Raw genomic sequence first — 17,159 nt, 5'->3', positions numbered from 1 at the left:
GTCCTTGCCCCCTCAAGGACAACTTCTCTTTCTAACACTACAATGTCTTCCCTAATAAGTACTGCCACCTCACCTCCCTTTTTATCTTCCGAATTTTCTCTGAACACTTGTAGCTGTGAATTTTAAGTCATGTTTCCATTGTTGCCACAACGTCATATTCCCACATAGCTATTTGTGCTTGTCGCTCACCAACCTTAGTTGTTAAGTTCCAATAGTTCTTTAGAAATGAAGACCGAAACCAAGACAGACTCCTTCAGGCAGAGTTTTATTGCTTGTCATAAAACTCTCCACAGACCGGACTAATCTCAGCTGTTATCCCTTTTATATAACCAAATGGGTACATAGTTAAACAACCTAATAATTAGCAATTGAGCTTCTTTAGCTGTTTCCTTCCCTAACATTAGTCACCACACTTCGTGCATTTACATATATGCAGTCTGAACCTGGCTTTGTATTCCTTCAGGCCTTCTTAGTCTGCTCCTATCTAATATGGTACCACTTCCTTCTCTAGTAATATCCATCATGCACTCCTTTACACACCTTGTCACTCCTTTCACCTTCTATAAGCTGGTGCCCACCTCCATGCCAATTTAGTTTAAACCCCTCCCAAGCATACGAATGAACCTCCCCATGAGGATATTGGTCCCAGTTCTGTTGAGGTTCGAAAAGGTGTTTAAATAGGTGCTTTCTATCCCAGAAATGCCCCAGAATTTGAAGCCCTAACTCTTGCACCATGTCTCAAACTACGCACTGATCCTCCCTATCTGCCTTTTTCTATTCTTGCTGGCACATAGCAGTGGGAATAATTCAGAGATTACTACCTTTGAGGTCCTCCTTTTTAACTTCCTCCTTAGCTCCTGAAAGTCTGAACTTAGAGCCTTAATATCTATCGTCCCTTGGTCGTTGGTACCAATATGTGCCACAACCTCTGGCTCACTCCTTTCTCCCTGCAGAATATTCTGCACCCTTTCAATTTCTTCCTTAATTAGTTCAGTATGTTGTCCATTTTTCTTTTGCTGTGCTTGTCTGTGTACAACTTCCTCCATTGATGTTCTGCCCACTTACAAATTTTATCCAGCTCCTTTTGTAGGCCCTTTGCTACCTCATCAGATTCATTTGTGTGCTCCCCCAGTTTAATGTCACATGCAAATTGGGTTTCTAAATCCAAGAAGTTGCTTTAAACTAGAAACAATAGGAGCTCAGCAATAATCCTTGAGGCACTCCACTTTCTACTTCCCATCACTTAAGATTAATTCTGTAACAAGTACACTTTGCTTTATCATTGTTTTAATATCCGCAATCAATTCCCATACATTTAAGTTTAAGTAGCAGCCTATTGTGAGGCTTTCTGGACGTTTAGGTATGCAATGTTGTAAAATTTTCTAAATTGCTATTAAACCAGCAATTCCTCAAAGAATACAGGAATCTGGGCTAATTGTCTGATTACAGCAGTAATAATACCTGTGCTGCATGACACTAAACATCAAGGGTGGAATATAGTGCACGAGATGCAGGTCCCACCAGTGGATCCGCAAGTGGGCGGAACTGTTGCTCGCATTGGGAAATGCTCTCCGTGAGCAATTAGGCAGTGGCTAGTCAATTAGATATGTAAAGGCATGGGCCCAGCCAATTACGCAGCAGGAAATCAGCAAACCTGTCATTAGCTGATGGGATTGGAGGTCCGGGCGCCATATTTTAGTGGCCTTGGACACGTATGTATTGCCTACAAGCAGAGTCTGTTCACAGAGTCTGCTACAGAGCCACAAGATCCTCTAATTGGCCTTCAGAATCTGCCTTAATCTTGGATACTTAGTCACATTTACCTCCAGTTGGCTCCAGACTCTGTTCTCATCTGTGAACCTGAGCCACATTCACCTTCATTTGACCTCCAGAATAAGGCAGAACATGGCTCAGAGCAGACAATGTGTGGCCCCACAGTTCAGCGATGTCACTCTGCAGGTTCTCCTCCGGCAGCAGGTGCTCTTCCCCACCAACAATACCAGGAAACCCTCCCACCTGTCCAAGGAGGTTAGCAGCCTTGGGGTTCACTGCAGGAAAAGGGTCAATGACCTACTCCACACTGCCATGGTGAATATAAAGGTGATATTACATCAGTCTGGTTCTCATGCGGGTGTCAAGCAATGATGAGGATTGTAATTCCTTCATCTCAGCGATTGGCAAATCCTCTCCCCTCTGCAGCGCAATGTTGTGTAGGACACAGAAGACCACAACGATCCTCAAAATCCTGTGAGGTGCATACTGCAGGGCTTCACTGGAGCAGTCCAGGCATTGGAACTCCATCCTCAACAAGCCAATGGTCTGCTCAATTGCTGTCCTTGTGGAACAATGGAAAGCATTGTAGCTCTCTTCACTGGTTGTGGATTGGTGTCAGTAGTCATATTTTCAATGGACAGCTCCTATCACTCAGGATCCATCATGCAGTCGCACAAGGGCTTCAAACAACCCTTGCACCTATGGTGGCAGGGAATGTTGGAATCATGAAAGCTTCCTGGGAACCAAAAATACACCTGAAGGATTTGTTTCCTGTGTTCACAGACCAATTGAGCATTGATGGAGTGGAACCCTTTGCAGCTGATGAATGCAGCAGGCTGATCTCAGGGAGCTCTGATGGCCATGTGGCTGAGGCAGGCAGGAGACAGTGGTGTAGTGGGTAATCACTGGACTAGCAATCCAGAGGCCCAGGCTAATGCTCTTGGAACACTGATTCAAATCCCACCATAGCAGCTGGTGGAATTTAATTCAATTTCTTTCTCGCTGAGCGGCTGAGCCTCAGAGCACGGTTTATTTCCCCGTCTCTGGACTCATCGTAGCCATGCCTCGTATGATAGCAGAAATCAAAGACTTTTTGTTAACAGCAAGAAGAAAGGATGCAAAATCTGTGAAAATTAAGAAGAACAAAGACAATGTAAAATTCAAAGTACAGTGCCATAGGTACCAAACACACTAGTCATCACTGACAAAGAGAAGGCTGAGAAACTCAAACAGTCACTGCCTCCAGGTCTGGCTGTGAAAGAGCTGAAGAAAGGAGCTGAAATCTTTTGATGTTGTTCAGATTGTATTGAATAAAAAAAAAACTGATGGCCATGTGAATGTAGTTGATAATCCCCTGCACCTGTGTGAAACCTGCGATAGCCCCGAAGCCAACACCTCCTGAGCCCTGGCCATCTAGATCCATACTAAATTGCATATAGTCCTTGGCCCTTTTAAATAGGGCACTGGTGACCTGCATCGATGTGTGGCTGCCTGTGATATGACACACATTCCTCCAGTGGTGCCCTGGAAAGATCTGCTTGCGGATGTAAACCACTGTTTACTTGGCCCTCATCCCAGAGGTTGTGCCCTATGCACCTACGGGAATCTCTTTGCTGTCCTTCGAACATAGCTTGGTTTTCTCCCACCACACTAACACAAAAGCACAATACTGCAAATGCTGGAAATCTGAAATAAAAACAAAAAATGCTGGAAATGCTCAGCAGGTCAGGCAGCACCTGTGGAGAGAAACAAAATTAATGTAATGTGCAAAGGTCATCTCAACCTGAAATATTAACTCTGTTTCTCACCACAGTTGCTGCCTGATCTGCTGAGCATTTCCAGCAGTTTTTGTTTTTACTCCTCCCACCACACCCTGGTGTTGCCACGATGTCCCTCAACAATCTCTACATCAACCTCTATCACCCTCCACCCTTTGGCAATTACTCATGACCATCCCTCCATCACCCTCAATCCTTCTGTCACACTCAGCCTGCCTTCCATTACCCTTGAACCTCCCTGCATCACAGTTGACCTTCCACTCACCCTCAATCTTCCCTCTGTCACCATCATCCTTCCCCCGATAACCCTCAACTCTCCATTGGTCATCCTCAACTTGCCCTCCATCACTCTTGACCTTCCCTCAATCAACCTTGACCTGCCATTGATCAACCTTGACTTACCCTCTGTCAGGCAGCACCCTTCCTCTGTCAGCTAGCACCCTCCCTCCATCAACCAGGACCTGCACAGTCCTGTCTCTCCCCTCTTCCATGAGCCTTTCCCATAAACCCCACATCCATGAATGAATAAAAAAAAAGCAGATCCAACTCACTCTGAATCCAACTCAAGGGTTGCCTTGCCTTATCAGTGCCATGGATAGCGTAACATGGTTTGATGGGATAAGCTGATTTAGGTCATCATTTGTTCCCTGCTCAAAGGCAGGTTGCTGGCTCATAGTCTTCTCCATGTCTCTCTGCCCTGGGCCAGTCTTTTATTTTCCAAATACTTACTTCAATTTTCAAGCCATCCAGCAATGATATTCTCTTCCTCCTTCTTCCTCTTTTTCCTTGAAATCTTCCCTCCATAGTCTCTTACTAGTCTAATTCCTCTTAAGGTGTGCCCTGCCCAGTAACTCTGCCTTTTCCTAATTGCGTTCAGCAAATTCCTTTCTTCATTCGCTCTCCTCAGCACTTCACCATTTGTTACTTTTTCTGTCTGCTGATCCTTTCCATTCTCCTCCAAACACACATTTCAAAGCTATTTAGCAAAGTTAGTCTCCTCTTTTCTTAAGGTCCAAGTTTCACATCCGTACAAAACAACACTCCAAATCAAACTCTAAGTTACTTCTTAAGTTGTTTATTCAGCTTTCCGGTTAGCAACTGTCCCTTCTTACTAAATACAGCTTTTCCCATTGCTACCCTGTTCTTATTTCTTCGTTGCACCTTCCATCTGCAGATATTATGCTTCTGTAGATATTCTGCAGATAGCATAACTGATTTAGGTAACATACTATAAATGCAAATCTTTATTTGTAGAATTGGGTAAATGAAGGCAGCATTTAACGTAAAAGTCAAAGAGCTGATTTTTTTTTCACTTTCTTAAGTAACAGAAATCTGTTGTATATTTCAGTTAGCAAGATGGATACACACTCAGGCTGAGTAGTAAACAATCTATCTCTTCTAGCATGGATTCGGTGAGAATGGTATTGAGAAAATTGAGTTATGATTAATTCATGATGTGATGGTGTGCAACAAATATTCCATTTTACAAACTCATATTTTTGACTTTGGCTCTTTAAGAAGGATGGCAAGTAGGTGAGAACATTTTAGGTGCCCTAACTATAATTTTCCAAAGTTCTCTCAATTCAGGAACCATTCCTTCAGATTGGAAAATTATACATGTCACTCCACTATTTTGTGAAGGTGACAGAGGAAAGCCAAGGACTTACAGACCAGTTAACCTAACATCTGTTGTGAGGAAACATATCACCTAGTGTTCATTGACCTACATTTGCTCAGTTATGTAACTCTTTAATTTAAAAATGTTCTTCCAAGTTTTCAAATCCCTCCATGACCTTGCCCCTCCCTATCTCTGTAACCTCCTCCAGCCCCACAACCCTCCAAGATATCTGCACTCATCTAATTCTGGCCCCTTGGGCATCCCTGATTTTAATCGCTCTACCAGAGCCAGCAAAGACTCAAAGGACCAAATGGCCTCCTTCTCTGCCGTAAATAGCTCTATGACTCTATGACCATTGGTGGCCATACCTTCAGATGCCTAAGCCCCAAACTCTGAAATTCCCTCTCTAGCTCGCTTCCTGGCTCAAGGAATTGAAGGCAAATTATTGAACTAGTTAGGAATTTAGCTCAGCAGAAGGAGACAAAGTAGGGATAATGGACAAGTATTCTAATTAGCGGGAGATGACTAGTGCTGTCCCACAAAGATCTTTGTTGGGGCATCAACTATTCACTGTTTTCATTTACGACTTAGGTGATGGAATAAAAAGCCCATATCCAAATTGGTCAATGAGACAAAAATAGGTAGTAATGTAAGAAGTAGAGATGGAAGTGCAAAATTACAGAAAGATATTGACTGATTACATGAATAGGCAAAACTGTGGCAAATAGATTTCAATGTGGATAAGCCACATTGTGAGGCCTTCCTCTTTAGATCTAAAAATGATTTTCCAAATGGTGAAAAGCTAGAAACAGTGGATGTCCAAAGAAACTTGGGGGTCCAAGTACACACATCATAAAATATCATGAAAGGGTACAGAAAATAATCACAAAGGCTAATGGAATTCTGGAGTTTGTATCTAGCAAAATAGAATACAAGGGGGTAGAAGTCAAGCTTCAGCTATACAAAGTCCAGATTAGACCACACCTGGAGGACCGAGCAGTCCTAGAGAAGGAAGGAGAGAAATAATAGAAGGAAAGAAAGAAAGGAAGGAAGGAGAGGAGGGAAGGGAAGAGAAGGAAGGCTTGCATTTATATAGCACTTTTCATGACCACCAGACATCTCAAAGTGCTTTAAAGCTGATGAAATACTTTTGAGGAGTAGTCACTGTTGTAATGTAGGAAAACTAGGATTGTATTCCTTGAAATTTAGAAGGTAAAGGGGTGATTTGATTGAAGTTTTCAAGATATTGAAGGCAACAGATAAGGTAGATAGAGAAAAACTATTTTTGCTAGTTTCGGACTCCAGGAACAGGTGACATAGTCTAAGCATTAGAGCCAGGCCTTTCAGGATTGAAATTAGGAAACACTTTTTCACACAAAGGGTGACAGAAGATTAGAATTTTCTTCTGCACATGGCAATTGATGCTAGATCATTTGTTTATTTTAAAATTGAGATTGATTTTTGTTAGCCAAAGGAATTAAGGAATATGGGACAAAGGTGAGCAAAGGAGTTAGGTCATCGAACAGCTATGATTTCATTGAAGAGCGGAACAGGTTCAAGGGAGTAAATGGCCTACTCCTGTCCCTGTGTTCCTGTGATAATTATATATCTTATTCTGAACAGCCAGGTAAGAATACTCTTTTGGAATAAAACTAAGCTGAGTATTGATGAACATTGCTGATCAGCGTACATTACCTTATGTTGCATTAGTTTAGTGACATTGGATATAGTTATATCCTTTTCCTTAAGCTGTGCTTTCAGTTGTGCAGTTTCTTTTTCCAGCATAGAGATTCTTTCCCTCAACTGCTTTTTATCATACACAGAAACCTACAGATATGTATATGAAAAGTTATAAAAGTTGTAATAAAATGTAATTAACACATCTTTTGTACTCAATAGATGATCAGGACATTTTCATCAACCTGAGGTCCAGGATACCAAATTGTGAGTAAAAACAGAAAGTGCTGGAAATACTCATCAGGACTGGCACCATCTGTGGAGAGAAAAACAGTTAGCATTTCGAGGTGAATATTTCTTGAATACTTCTACTTCTTGAATGTTCTGAAGTCAACTCGAAGATTAGCTCTGTTTTTATTTCAGATTTCCAGCATCTGCAGTATTTTGCTTTTATTATACCAGTTGTGAGTGACTGAAATCATGTTGATGTTTGCCTACATAACAATAGTGTTCCATGTCATAGAAATTATTGCACTGAAGCAGACCATTCAGTCAATCATACCACTGCCTTTTCAGTGGTCCATAATACTTTGCTTTTTATATTCTTCCTTTTCAAATACTTATCCAGGTTCCCTTAAATTATGCTAGTCTGAACCTCAACAACTATGGGCAGAATTTTTCTCTCGGTGTGCAGGCACGCGCCCAACCCGCTCAAGCGTGAAATAGCACATGATGACGTCTGACGAGTGTCCCGATGTCATCTCGCACTCGCGTGATATTTCGGTCGGCGGGTGTGCGAGAGAGTGTCGACAATTAAGAGGCCTATTAAGGCCATTAACGTCATAATTGACAGAGATTTTTCGTTGCCCATCCAACATTACATTCTTTAGCTCCACGAGGCAGCTCTCTGCCTTCAGGGAGCTTTCATTCCGCACTCCCCCACACCCATGCTGGCTTTAGCGCTCGTCCTCCTCCTGGCAACGCTGAGCATTTCAGCACGCCTTTCACACTAGCTGGCAGTAATTTTCCAGCCAGCATGAAATCGCGGTCGGGGGCTAAATGCGGTCAGTGGTCTGTTCCCCGGCCGATCCCAGATCTGCTGATCGCGGGCGCTCGCCCAACTAAAAGTCCTGCCCCATGTATAGTAAAACTATGTTCCAATAAGTCTGTTTGCACAAATATCGTCCAACTTCCCCTTTTTTATAGTGTTTGAATCTTTATCCTCGTATTGAATCATCAACTGGTAGGAACAGCCTTTCACTAGCCTTTCAAATCATTTAATAATTTTAAAACGTATGTTAGTTCCTCCTTACTATTGCAATGAAAAAGCCTCAGACTGCTCAAGTCTTTATAAATATAACTGATCATTCTTGTTATCAGGCAAATGTAACCTTCCAAGTCTTTATACAAAGGTACGCAATGCTCCAATTTCATCCTCACCCATGTCATGGACAAATTCAATATTACTGTACTCAATGCTGTTACATATACAAGCAAGAATTGCATTTATGTTTTTAAAGTCTGTTTTTACCTGCACATTCACCTTTAAAGGCCTCCAATTCTCCTCTCCTAGATCTCTCCATTCCTTCATCCTGTCATATCTTACTGTGTCACATGAGATGGGACATGTTTTTATTTTCAAAAGAAAGTTTTTATTTAATTAGTATTAAAACGTAAAGGCCATAAGGTTGGACGGGCAGCATAAAATTCAACTCAATTCCCTTGTCAATGGCCTTAATAGGCCTTTCAATTATCGGCAGACGTCATCGCGCATCATTTTACGTTCCGGCGTGTTGGGCACACGCCCACACGGCGAATATAAAATTCTGGCCCACATCTCATTAAACTGCATCTACTACCCATTTTTCCAATCCGCTAATGTTAACCTGGTTAAATGCTTTTGCAATCTTGCAATCTCCATCATTTCGTCTCACCATCTGCCACAATTTGGTATCTTCTGCAAACTTTTCTAAAGGCAAAAGTTTAGGAGTTCCAGTCAGAACAATCATTCTTCTTGCCAATCAAGTGCAGCAGAAAAATATGTACATTTATAAAATCATTCAGTGGCCCATAATACATTGCCTCCCCAATGCATAAAATACAGCTTAGAAGCAAGGTGTGTCAGATGACCACCAATTTTACATGAGTATGGGCACATTTTTGACTATTATTAATAAACATTATATGAAAATAATATTTTGGTTGTGTGCAATTTGTAGGAAGGTAATGAATGCAGGGAGAACTTATCAGTAGCAGAGTGGGTTTGGATGGTTGATCAGCAGTAGTGGTTATTGATAGGGAGAATAATGCAGTGGGAGAGAGCCTTCCTGAGTTTATGGGAAAGTTTTCATAGGTTGAACAACAAATCACAGCACAGGTAAGAATGATTTGAGAAGAAATAAGGTAACATTGCTTTAAAGAAAGATCTTATGATAATTATAGGTTTAGTGGCAAACAGTGGTAGACTTCATCAAAGGCTTTGGAGATATCTCAAGAATGATAAATGATTCACTAAAGTGTGCAAGGGTAAAATTTCAGAAGCATACAATATAACAAACTCACCAGAGGAAAGGTCATGCTAATGACTATATTGATTATTGGCCAATAATTTGCATGGAGTGAAAATCAGAGTTGGATTGCCACTACACTCCTACTTACTTATCTGAAAATGAAGTGGGGTGTGGTTAACGGGGGTTGATGGGACGTCGTCAGGGAGGGTGGGATTAATGGGGGTTGATGGGACCTAGTCAGGGGGGTTCTAATGGGTGGGTGACGGCAGTCCCATGGGGGGTTGGCGAGGTCAGTACTATAATTACCCAGAAGTAATCATCAACCCCCATTAATCCCGCCCTCCCTGACGACGTCCCATCAACCCCCGTTAACCACCCCCCACTTCATTTCCAGATAAGTAAGTAGGAGTGTAGTGGCAATCCAATTCTGATTTTCACTCCATGCAAATTATTGGCCAATAATCAATATAGTCATTAGCATGACCTTTCCTCTGGTGAGTTTGTTATATTGTATGCTTCTGAAAGTGCTTTTAATTCTTCTAACTTTTTCTGGCTAACTATTCTGTAAGACAATTGGAACCAGTTTGCGATTTATATCGTACTTTTGGATGGTTCCCATTACAAGACAATTGCCCAACGGAAGTTTGAATTTCTCAGGCAACTGCCATGCAATCCTTACGTGGATCATCTGAGGGGGGGTGGGGGCTCCTCAGTTCATCTTTGGGGTACACCCCAGTTATGGCACCCCAGGGCTCAGATGTTAAGGGTAATTATGTTAGTGGTGGTTCATTGCTAGTATTCTCACATCTGAGTTACAAGGCTATGGGTTCAAATTCCACTCCAAAGCTTTGGATACAAATGCTAAGCTGACAGTCCACTGAGTGCTGTATATTCAGAGGTGCCGTCTTTCAGATGAGATGTTAAACCAAAACTACAACTGTCATCTCAGGTGAATGTAAAAGATCACATGGCACTATTTTGAAGAACAGAAAGGGAGTTCTTCCCAGCTTCCTGTCCAATAGGTATTCCTCAACCCACATCATTAAATGAAGATTTTCAGGTCATTATCACATTCCTGTTTGGGGGACCTTGCTGTATGTAAATTGGTTGCCACGTTTCCTATATTATATAAGTAATGACACTTCAAAAGTATTTAATTTGCTGTGAAGAGCTTTGGGACAACGTGAGGTCTTGAAAAATACTATAGAGAATGCAAGTCTTTCTTTCTTTAGGGCACACCTTTAATATGATAAATAATTTGTGAGTTAATAGCAGCTTTCATAACTTTGGAAAGCACAGGTATAATAGTAGTTGAAAAAGTAAGAGAGAACACCATCCTTAGGGATGGGTGACTGGAGCAAATTTTCAAGAAGGGAAGACATGCTGGGAGATACTGATGAGGCAGCATAGAACAGGAGTAAGCTCGGAGGCAAACATCTAAACAATACTTGAAGGCAATATTGTGAATAAGTCAGGATATGAAGAGAATTTCATCTTACTTTAATTGAGGCATCCTTGGCAGAAATGTCATGTTTTTCTCCTCCAAAGTCAATTTTCTTTGATGGCCCCAGCTTCTGCATTTTAACAGCATCAAAATGTATGGTCAATGATTTTGCTTCTGGAATGGGCATGGCTGCACCAGTTATACCAGTAAAATCCAGGGGCTCTTTGATCGGTACATTAGGTCCTGAGGCTGGATTGTTGTTTTTCAGGTTACCAGTTGGTTGCATTGCTCTTACTTTCGTCCTAGTCATTTTAGATTTGATATTAGACATTTAGCCACTAATATCCCAGATGATAATGAAGGAACAATGTCCTTTTTTAATTATTTCTTCCTAGTTTGCAAGAGAATCAAGACATTAGTCAATAAAAAATAAGCATCATAGCTACCAGATTTTAAGTGAACATTTCACACTCAACCAATCATGAAGCTTTACTATTTAACCAAGGTATTGATTGCTTCCATCAGACAATGCTCACATATATTTAACTTGCTGCAAAATGTATGATGTGGTGACTATTGCTTCAGTGGTTATGTTTTATGCTTTCATCTAGAGGGGCAAATTTTACCAATTTTCAATTCAGGTATGGCGGCGAAACACTACATCATATGAACAGGTGAAAGTTAAAATTAGTAGGATACATCCTGGTCTACAAAACTATACCACTTGTCTGTTGCCACTGAGCCCAGACGACATTCAGGTCTTCCCATTTAAAGGAAGTAGTATGCTAGCCTTGACTCAAAGAAGAAAACGAGGAAACAAATAGAGAAATATTTTTTCATTTGTAATAAGGATTTTGATAGTATTAATTACTTCACTGAAAATTAAACAGTCTCTTGCCCAAATTTGTTTTCATGAAGCTATTTTGTGTGGAGTACAATTTCTTGGGTACCAACACCCTTTGGCATCTTACCCAACAAGCAGAAAGTGATGCCTTGATAGCTATCTGTTACAGACGGGAGAGTGGTTTAATTTAAACAGCCCTGAGTTCTCCTCTCACTCCACTTATCCGTAAACAGAAAGGCGTTTTTGGTTTATGATTTCCCCCTTTGTAAGCAGTGGCATATTTCCCAACCACTCAGTTTTTGTGCGATCCAATTTCTATTAATAACCCCACAGCAAATTTGAGATAGGGTGAACTAAAAGGGTTAGTTTATTGTATACACATTCAAAATGCGGGAGACAGCTGTTGCTACGTAGCCCCCAGTACATTAGAGAGGGATCACCTAAGTTCAGGAAATCAGAATGTAGGAGCAGTTTAGGTTGAGATGAGAAATGACAAAGGCAAGAAGTCATTTGTGGGAGTGGTGTACAGGCCCCCTAATTGTAACTGCACAGTCAGACAGAGTATAAAGGAAGAGATAATTGGAACTTGTCTGAAAGGTACATATAGACTGGAAAAATCAGATGGGCAAAGGTAGCATAGATGAGGAGCTCATAGAATGTTTTTGGGATAGTTTCTCAGAATAGCATATTCTGGAGCCAACCAGAGAGCAGGCTATATCAGACCTGGTATTGAGCAACAAGATAGGATTAATTGATTATCTCACAGTGAAGGCATCCCGAGGTAGCAGCGATCATAGTATGATAGAATTTTACATTAATTCTGAGGTAAAAGCAAGTGTGTCGAAGACTAGGGGCAGAATTTAGCCCTCATCGGGCAGGCTCCGAAGGGGTGGGCAAGAGCGGTCGGGAAGCTGGCCGCTGCCAACAATCGGGGCCGGACCGCGATTTCACGCTGGCGGGCCTTCCAATGTGAACGCTGGCTGGAGAACATCTGAGAAGGGGCAGGTGGGGGCTTGTTGTCTGCCGGGTCCAAAGGCAACCCAGTGGTCAGTTCAAAAACAGCGCAGGCAGCCCCAGGGAGGCTGCTCGCATCAAAGTTGCAGCAGCAACATGACTGCAAATGAGGATGCAGAGACCAGGCAGGAGGTGAGGTTGGCTGCGCACTCGGCCCTCCCGTTTTCCCAGCGAGTGCCTCACCGCCTTCCTGGAGCAGGTGGTTGCCAGAAGGGACACCCTTGTCCCCAGAGATGGGAGGAGGAGGCTACCGCACCTCACAAAGAGGGCATGGGAGGAGGTGGGAGCCCGGGTGAGCAGCCACGGCGTGGTGTAGCACACCCGGGTGCAGTGCCAGAAGTGCTTCGATGACCTGCTGCTCTCAGGAAGGGTGAGTACAGTGTTGGCATGGGTCAGTGTGTTGAATTGTTTTGAGCTGGTGATGCCCCTCGTGGAGCTCAGGGGAGTTAGAGTCTGAGAGCCAACTGACAATCATGTTGGAGCTGGCCAAGAGGCCGAGCCCTGGCTGCTTTGACTGAGTGCCTTGCGTCTCGAGGGCCACGACTTGGATCTGCCCTGCAAGGTGTTCCTCAGGTGGGGTTGGCCAGGCTGCAATGGCGCTGCAGGTAGAGAGTGGACTAATCAATGCTCCTCTGTCCTATCAGGAGAAGACATCCCATAACAATATTCAGAGGTTGCGGACTGGCAGAGGACCCCCCACACCTCCCCATCCTCTCCTGGTATGAGCAGGAGGCCTTGGAGCTTGAGGGGCCCCATGCATCTCGGTCATCCAGCTGTGGTGAGGCTGTGGTGTCAGACGAAGATAAGAGTGCAATGCACTTAGTTGAGAGTTTCGGACGGTTGAAACATTCTTGAGCAGTTTCATCACTGATGGGAGCCTCCAGGCTGGATTCCTCATCGATCATTGAAAGACGATGGCACCATGATGCACATCTCCATTGTCTCACCAAGGTGACTGGCATGCACAGTGACATTATGGTGACTTTAACTAATGACATGTCCTTCTTCTCCCTTAGATCTGCCACCAAGCAGCAAAGCACAGCACCTCAACGAGCTACCCCTGACCCTCAAGGACCATCATGCACCCCAAGAACCTGCGTCACACCCATTCTCTGAACCAGGCACCAGTGCAGATACCAGCACCTTGGTGGGCATTAGTTTGGCGGCTAGTATCTCGGTGCACATTGGTGAGGGCACTTCACACTTGCTTGAGGTGCTGGCGGAGGCAGAGAGTGCCCAGGGCTCTGGCAGTCAGAGGACTGCTAGAGACCAAGACGATGCTCAGTCAAAGGCTGATATTGGCCCTCTGGAGTCATCCATTAGGCAGCAGATGCTGGATGTCCAGCAGGTGTGCAAGAGGATCTGGCGAAATCCAAGAGGGTATGTGTGCCATGGTCTCTGTTGTGGAGGAGCCCCTGCAAAGCATGAGCACTGCGTTAACCCTCACGGCCGAGCACACTGCCTCCTCCATGGAGAAAGTAGTGACTCTCAAGGAGAGGCTGCTCCAGGAACAGAATCAGTGGTTCCTGGGGTTGTACTCGGACCTGCAAGCCCTCACACAGGCACTGACAACAGCTGGTCAGTGTCCGTGTGTGAGATGGATGGGGCACCCAGTATCCCAGCTAAGTGCCCATCCATCAATGGCGAGCAGGGAAGTCCACAGTGACCTCACATTGGTGCACAAGCTGCTTGTCATCTTTGCAGGCTCCTCTCAGGGCGCTTTGGATGACGGCAGCAGCTCCTCCGCCCCTCCGCTTGTGACCATCGCACCTGATGAGGCTGCGATGACTGGGGAGATGCCAGCCGTGGCACTGGCCGCTCCCTCCCAGGCGGGGCCAGCACAGGCTCCACGGGCTAGAGGACGACCATCAAGGCCAACAAGACAGCACAGTCAGCAGGCTGCCTCCAATGCCAGTGCCAGCGAGGGGAAGGGGGGCACCTAGATGTAGCGCCTGTAAACGTAAGTTTAAAGCACTTTAAGCACAAGAGGGATTGGTCATGGGTCGTCTTTTGTTCCCCTATTTTGTTTTTCTTTTTTTAATGGTGTGACCAACACCACCGATATTGTTCCGTTCAATACTATTTGAGTTCCAACATTAAATTACATTTGCTTTTGTGTTGAGTATGCTTCATTTGTTTTGTAGGTTCAGGATAGGCCATTATGTAATCTGGACGTAGGTGGCTTGAACCTTTATTGCACAGGCACTGAGTGTATATTGGGGGCCAAGGTAAAGGTCATTTCTGGGATCCAGGATGGAGGCGGCAGCCCTGGCATGAGGTGGTAGTTCTTATTTGTCAGCCTAGTTGAAGGAGCATTGGATCAAGGCCTTCCTGGTGTCCCTGCCTCCTGGAGTTTACCGAGGTCTGGCTCAACACGCTCAGTGTTCTCCTCACCGTGCTCCACTTCTGACTCACTGCTGGACTCACCATCTGGCCTGTGCAGCTGCGTCAAGGTGCTCTTCTTCCTGTGGGCCTCCCCCTGCCAGTGCCAAATTGTGGAGAGCACAGCATGCAAGCACTATCAATGACACATGATCTGGGGGGGGGGGGGGGGGGGGGGGTGTTGCAGTGCGCCCCCTGAACGATCCAGGTATCGGAAGCGCATCTTGTGAAGACCTATGGTTCTCTCTGCCACTGCCCTTGTGGAAACATGGTTCCTGTTGTACCGTTCTTGGGTGGCGGAGAGGCGTCATGAGCCACCTATCAAAGGGATAGCCCTTGTCATCCAGCAGCCATCCAGCCAGTCGGGGTGGAGCACTGAAGAGCCTCAGTAGCTGGGAGTGTCTTAGGGTACAGGCGTCAAGGGAGCTGCCTGGGTACCTTGCACAGACTTGCAGAATCTGCATCCTGTGATCACACACTATCTGCACGTTCATGGAGTGGAAGCCCTTCCTGTTAACGAAGGCACCCAGCTGACTCGCTAGCACCTTGAAGGCCACATGTGTGCAGTCGATGTCACCCTGAAAGTGGGGGAACCCAGCAATCACTGCAAAGCCTCTGGCTTGTTCAGCCTGACTGGCCTCATCTATACGGAAATGAATGAAAGTCAATACCTGGCTGAACAGAGCTTCTGTTACCAGCTTGACGCAGCTGTGGACAGCTGATTGGGAGACTCCATAAAGATCCCCCACTGACCCTTGGAAAGAGCCGTTGAGATGTTGAGAGCCACTGTGACCTTCAGAACCACTGGCATGGGGTGTCCACCCACACAGTCAGAGCTGATCTCAGGCCCGATCATCTGACAAATGGAGGTCACGGTCTCCCTGGAGAGGCAGAGCCTCCTTCGGCATTGCATGTTGGACATATTGAGGTAGCTGCATCACTGCTTGTAAACCCTGGCAGCAGGATAGTGGCATCTTCTGCGGCCCCTTCCGCCTTGGACTACCTGCTGGCCCTGAGCCCCTTGTGCCTGCGCCTCTCCTCCCACTGGTCCCTCCCCTGAAAGCTGCATTGGGACACCTGGCTTCCTCTCCCTTCTGCCCCTCCCTTTCTCCTCAGAGGAGGTGCCTCCAGTGGAGACCACAATCCCCATTACCAGGGTAAGGGAAGGCTGTCTGATACCTGGAAGGGTCCAGACAGTCTGAATGCTCAGGGGGCCTGGAAGTCACCAACGAGGTTATCAGGAGTAGGCAGGAATGTGGGGTTGAGGTTACAATCAAATCAGCCATGATCTTATTGAGTGGCAGAGCAGGCTTGAGGGGCTTAGTGGCCTACTCCTGCTCCTATAACTAAGTATCTTAAGACTTGGTGTAAATCCTGTGGCCTTACTCTGGATTTTTGCTAGGGCCTAGGTATCTCTAGGATATCTAGGGGCGTGGGGAGGCGATGGCGCAGTGGTATTGTCACTGGACTAATAATCCAGAGGCCCGGGGTAATGCTCCAGTGACCCGAGACCTGCCACAGCAGATGGTGGAATTTGAATTCAATAAAAATCTGGAAATAAGAGTCTAATGATGACCATTGTCAGTTTGGTTGTTGTAAAACCCTATCTGGTTCACTAATGTCCTTAAGGGAAGGAAATCTGCTGTCCTTATCTGGTCTGACCTGTATGTGACTACACAGCAATGTGGTTGACTCTGAACAAGAATGAGGGCAATTAGGGATGGGCAATAAATGCTGGCCTAGCCAGTGATGCCCACATCCCATGAATGAATAAAAAACATATGTGGGGAACACAGAGTACAATACCCAAGATAGGCACAGACATTGTAGCTTTGATTATTCCGGTTATGTATTTCACCATTCTAGCTATATATTCTAACACCCCACTTGTCTTTTCTAAAGTCTCGTGACACTGATCATGGACATTCAGATTTCAGATCATTCAGATTTTTATAAACCATGAGGCTTACCTGATCCACCCAATACAAGGTGATTACAAGGTAACCCGGCATGCTGTGTATATGTATATGTATATATACCTGAAATTACCTTGATTCAAATGTATCACTCTGGAATCTGCCTTTAACCTAGAAAGAATATCCAGGGCACTTCACAGAGG

The 17,159-nt window shown here is 44.6% G+C and overlaps 1 protein-coding gene and 1 pseudogene across 2 annotated transcripts in view; one reads left to right on the top strand and one right to left on the bottom strand.

Moving 5' to 3' along the window:
* Window positions 1–17,159, bottom strand: part of LOC144689648 (uncharacterized) — an 88,025-nt gene that overhangs the window by 61,884 nt on the left and 8,982 nt on the right. The window contains exon 2 of one of the 2 annotated variants that reach the window (XM_078556897.1): window positions 10,856–10,930. The exons of the other annotated variant lie outside the window; for it this stretch is intronic. Coding sequence (XP_078413023.1) covers window positions 10,856–10,930 — 75 coding nt within the window. The remainder of the gene's footprint in view (window positions 1–10,855; window positions 10,931–17,159) is intronic. 2 annotated transcript variants of the gene reach the window in all.
* Window positions 2,770–3,098, top strand: LOC144690129 (large ribosomal subunit protein eL38 pseudogene; annotated as a pseudogene).

Source organism: Cetorhinus maximus, chromosome 14, assembly GCF_964194155.1.
Source record: "Cetorhinus maximus chromosome 14, sCetMax3.hap1.1, whole genome shotgun sequence".
Taxonomy (NCBI): domain Eukaryota; kingdom Metazoa; phylum Chordata; class Chondrichthyes; order Lamniformes; family Cetorhinidae; genus Cetorhinus; species Cetorhinus maximus.
The sequence above is the reverse complement of the archived record's forward strand: the minus strand, read 5'-3'. Positions and strand labels throughout refer to the sequence as shown.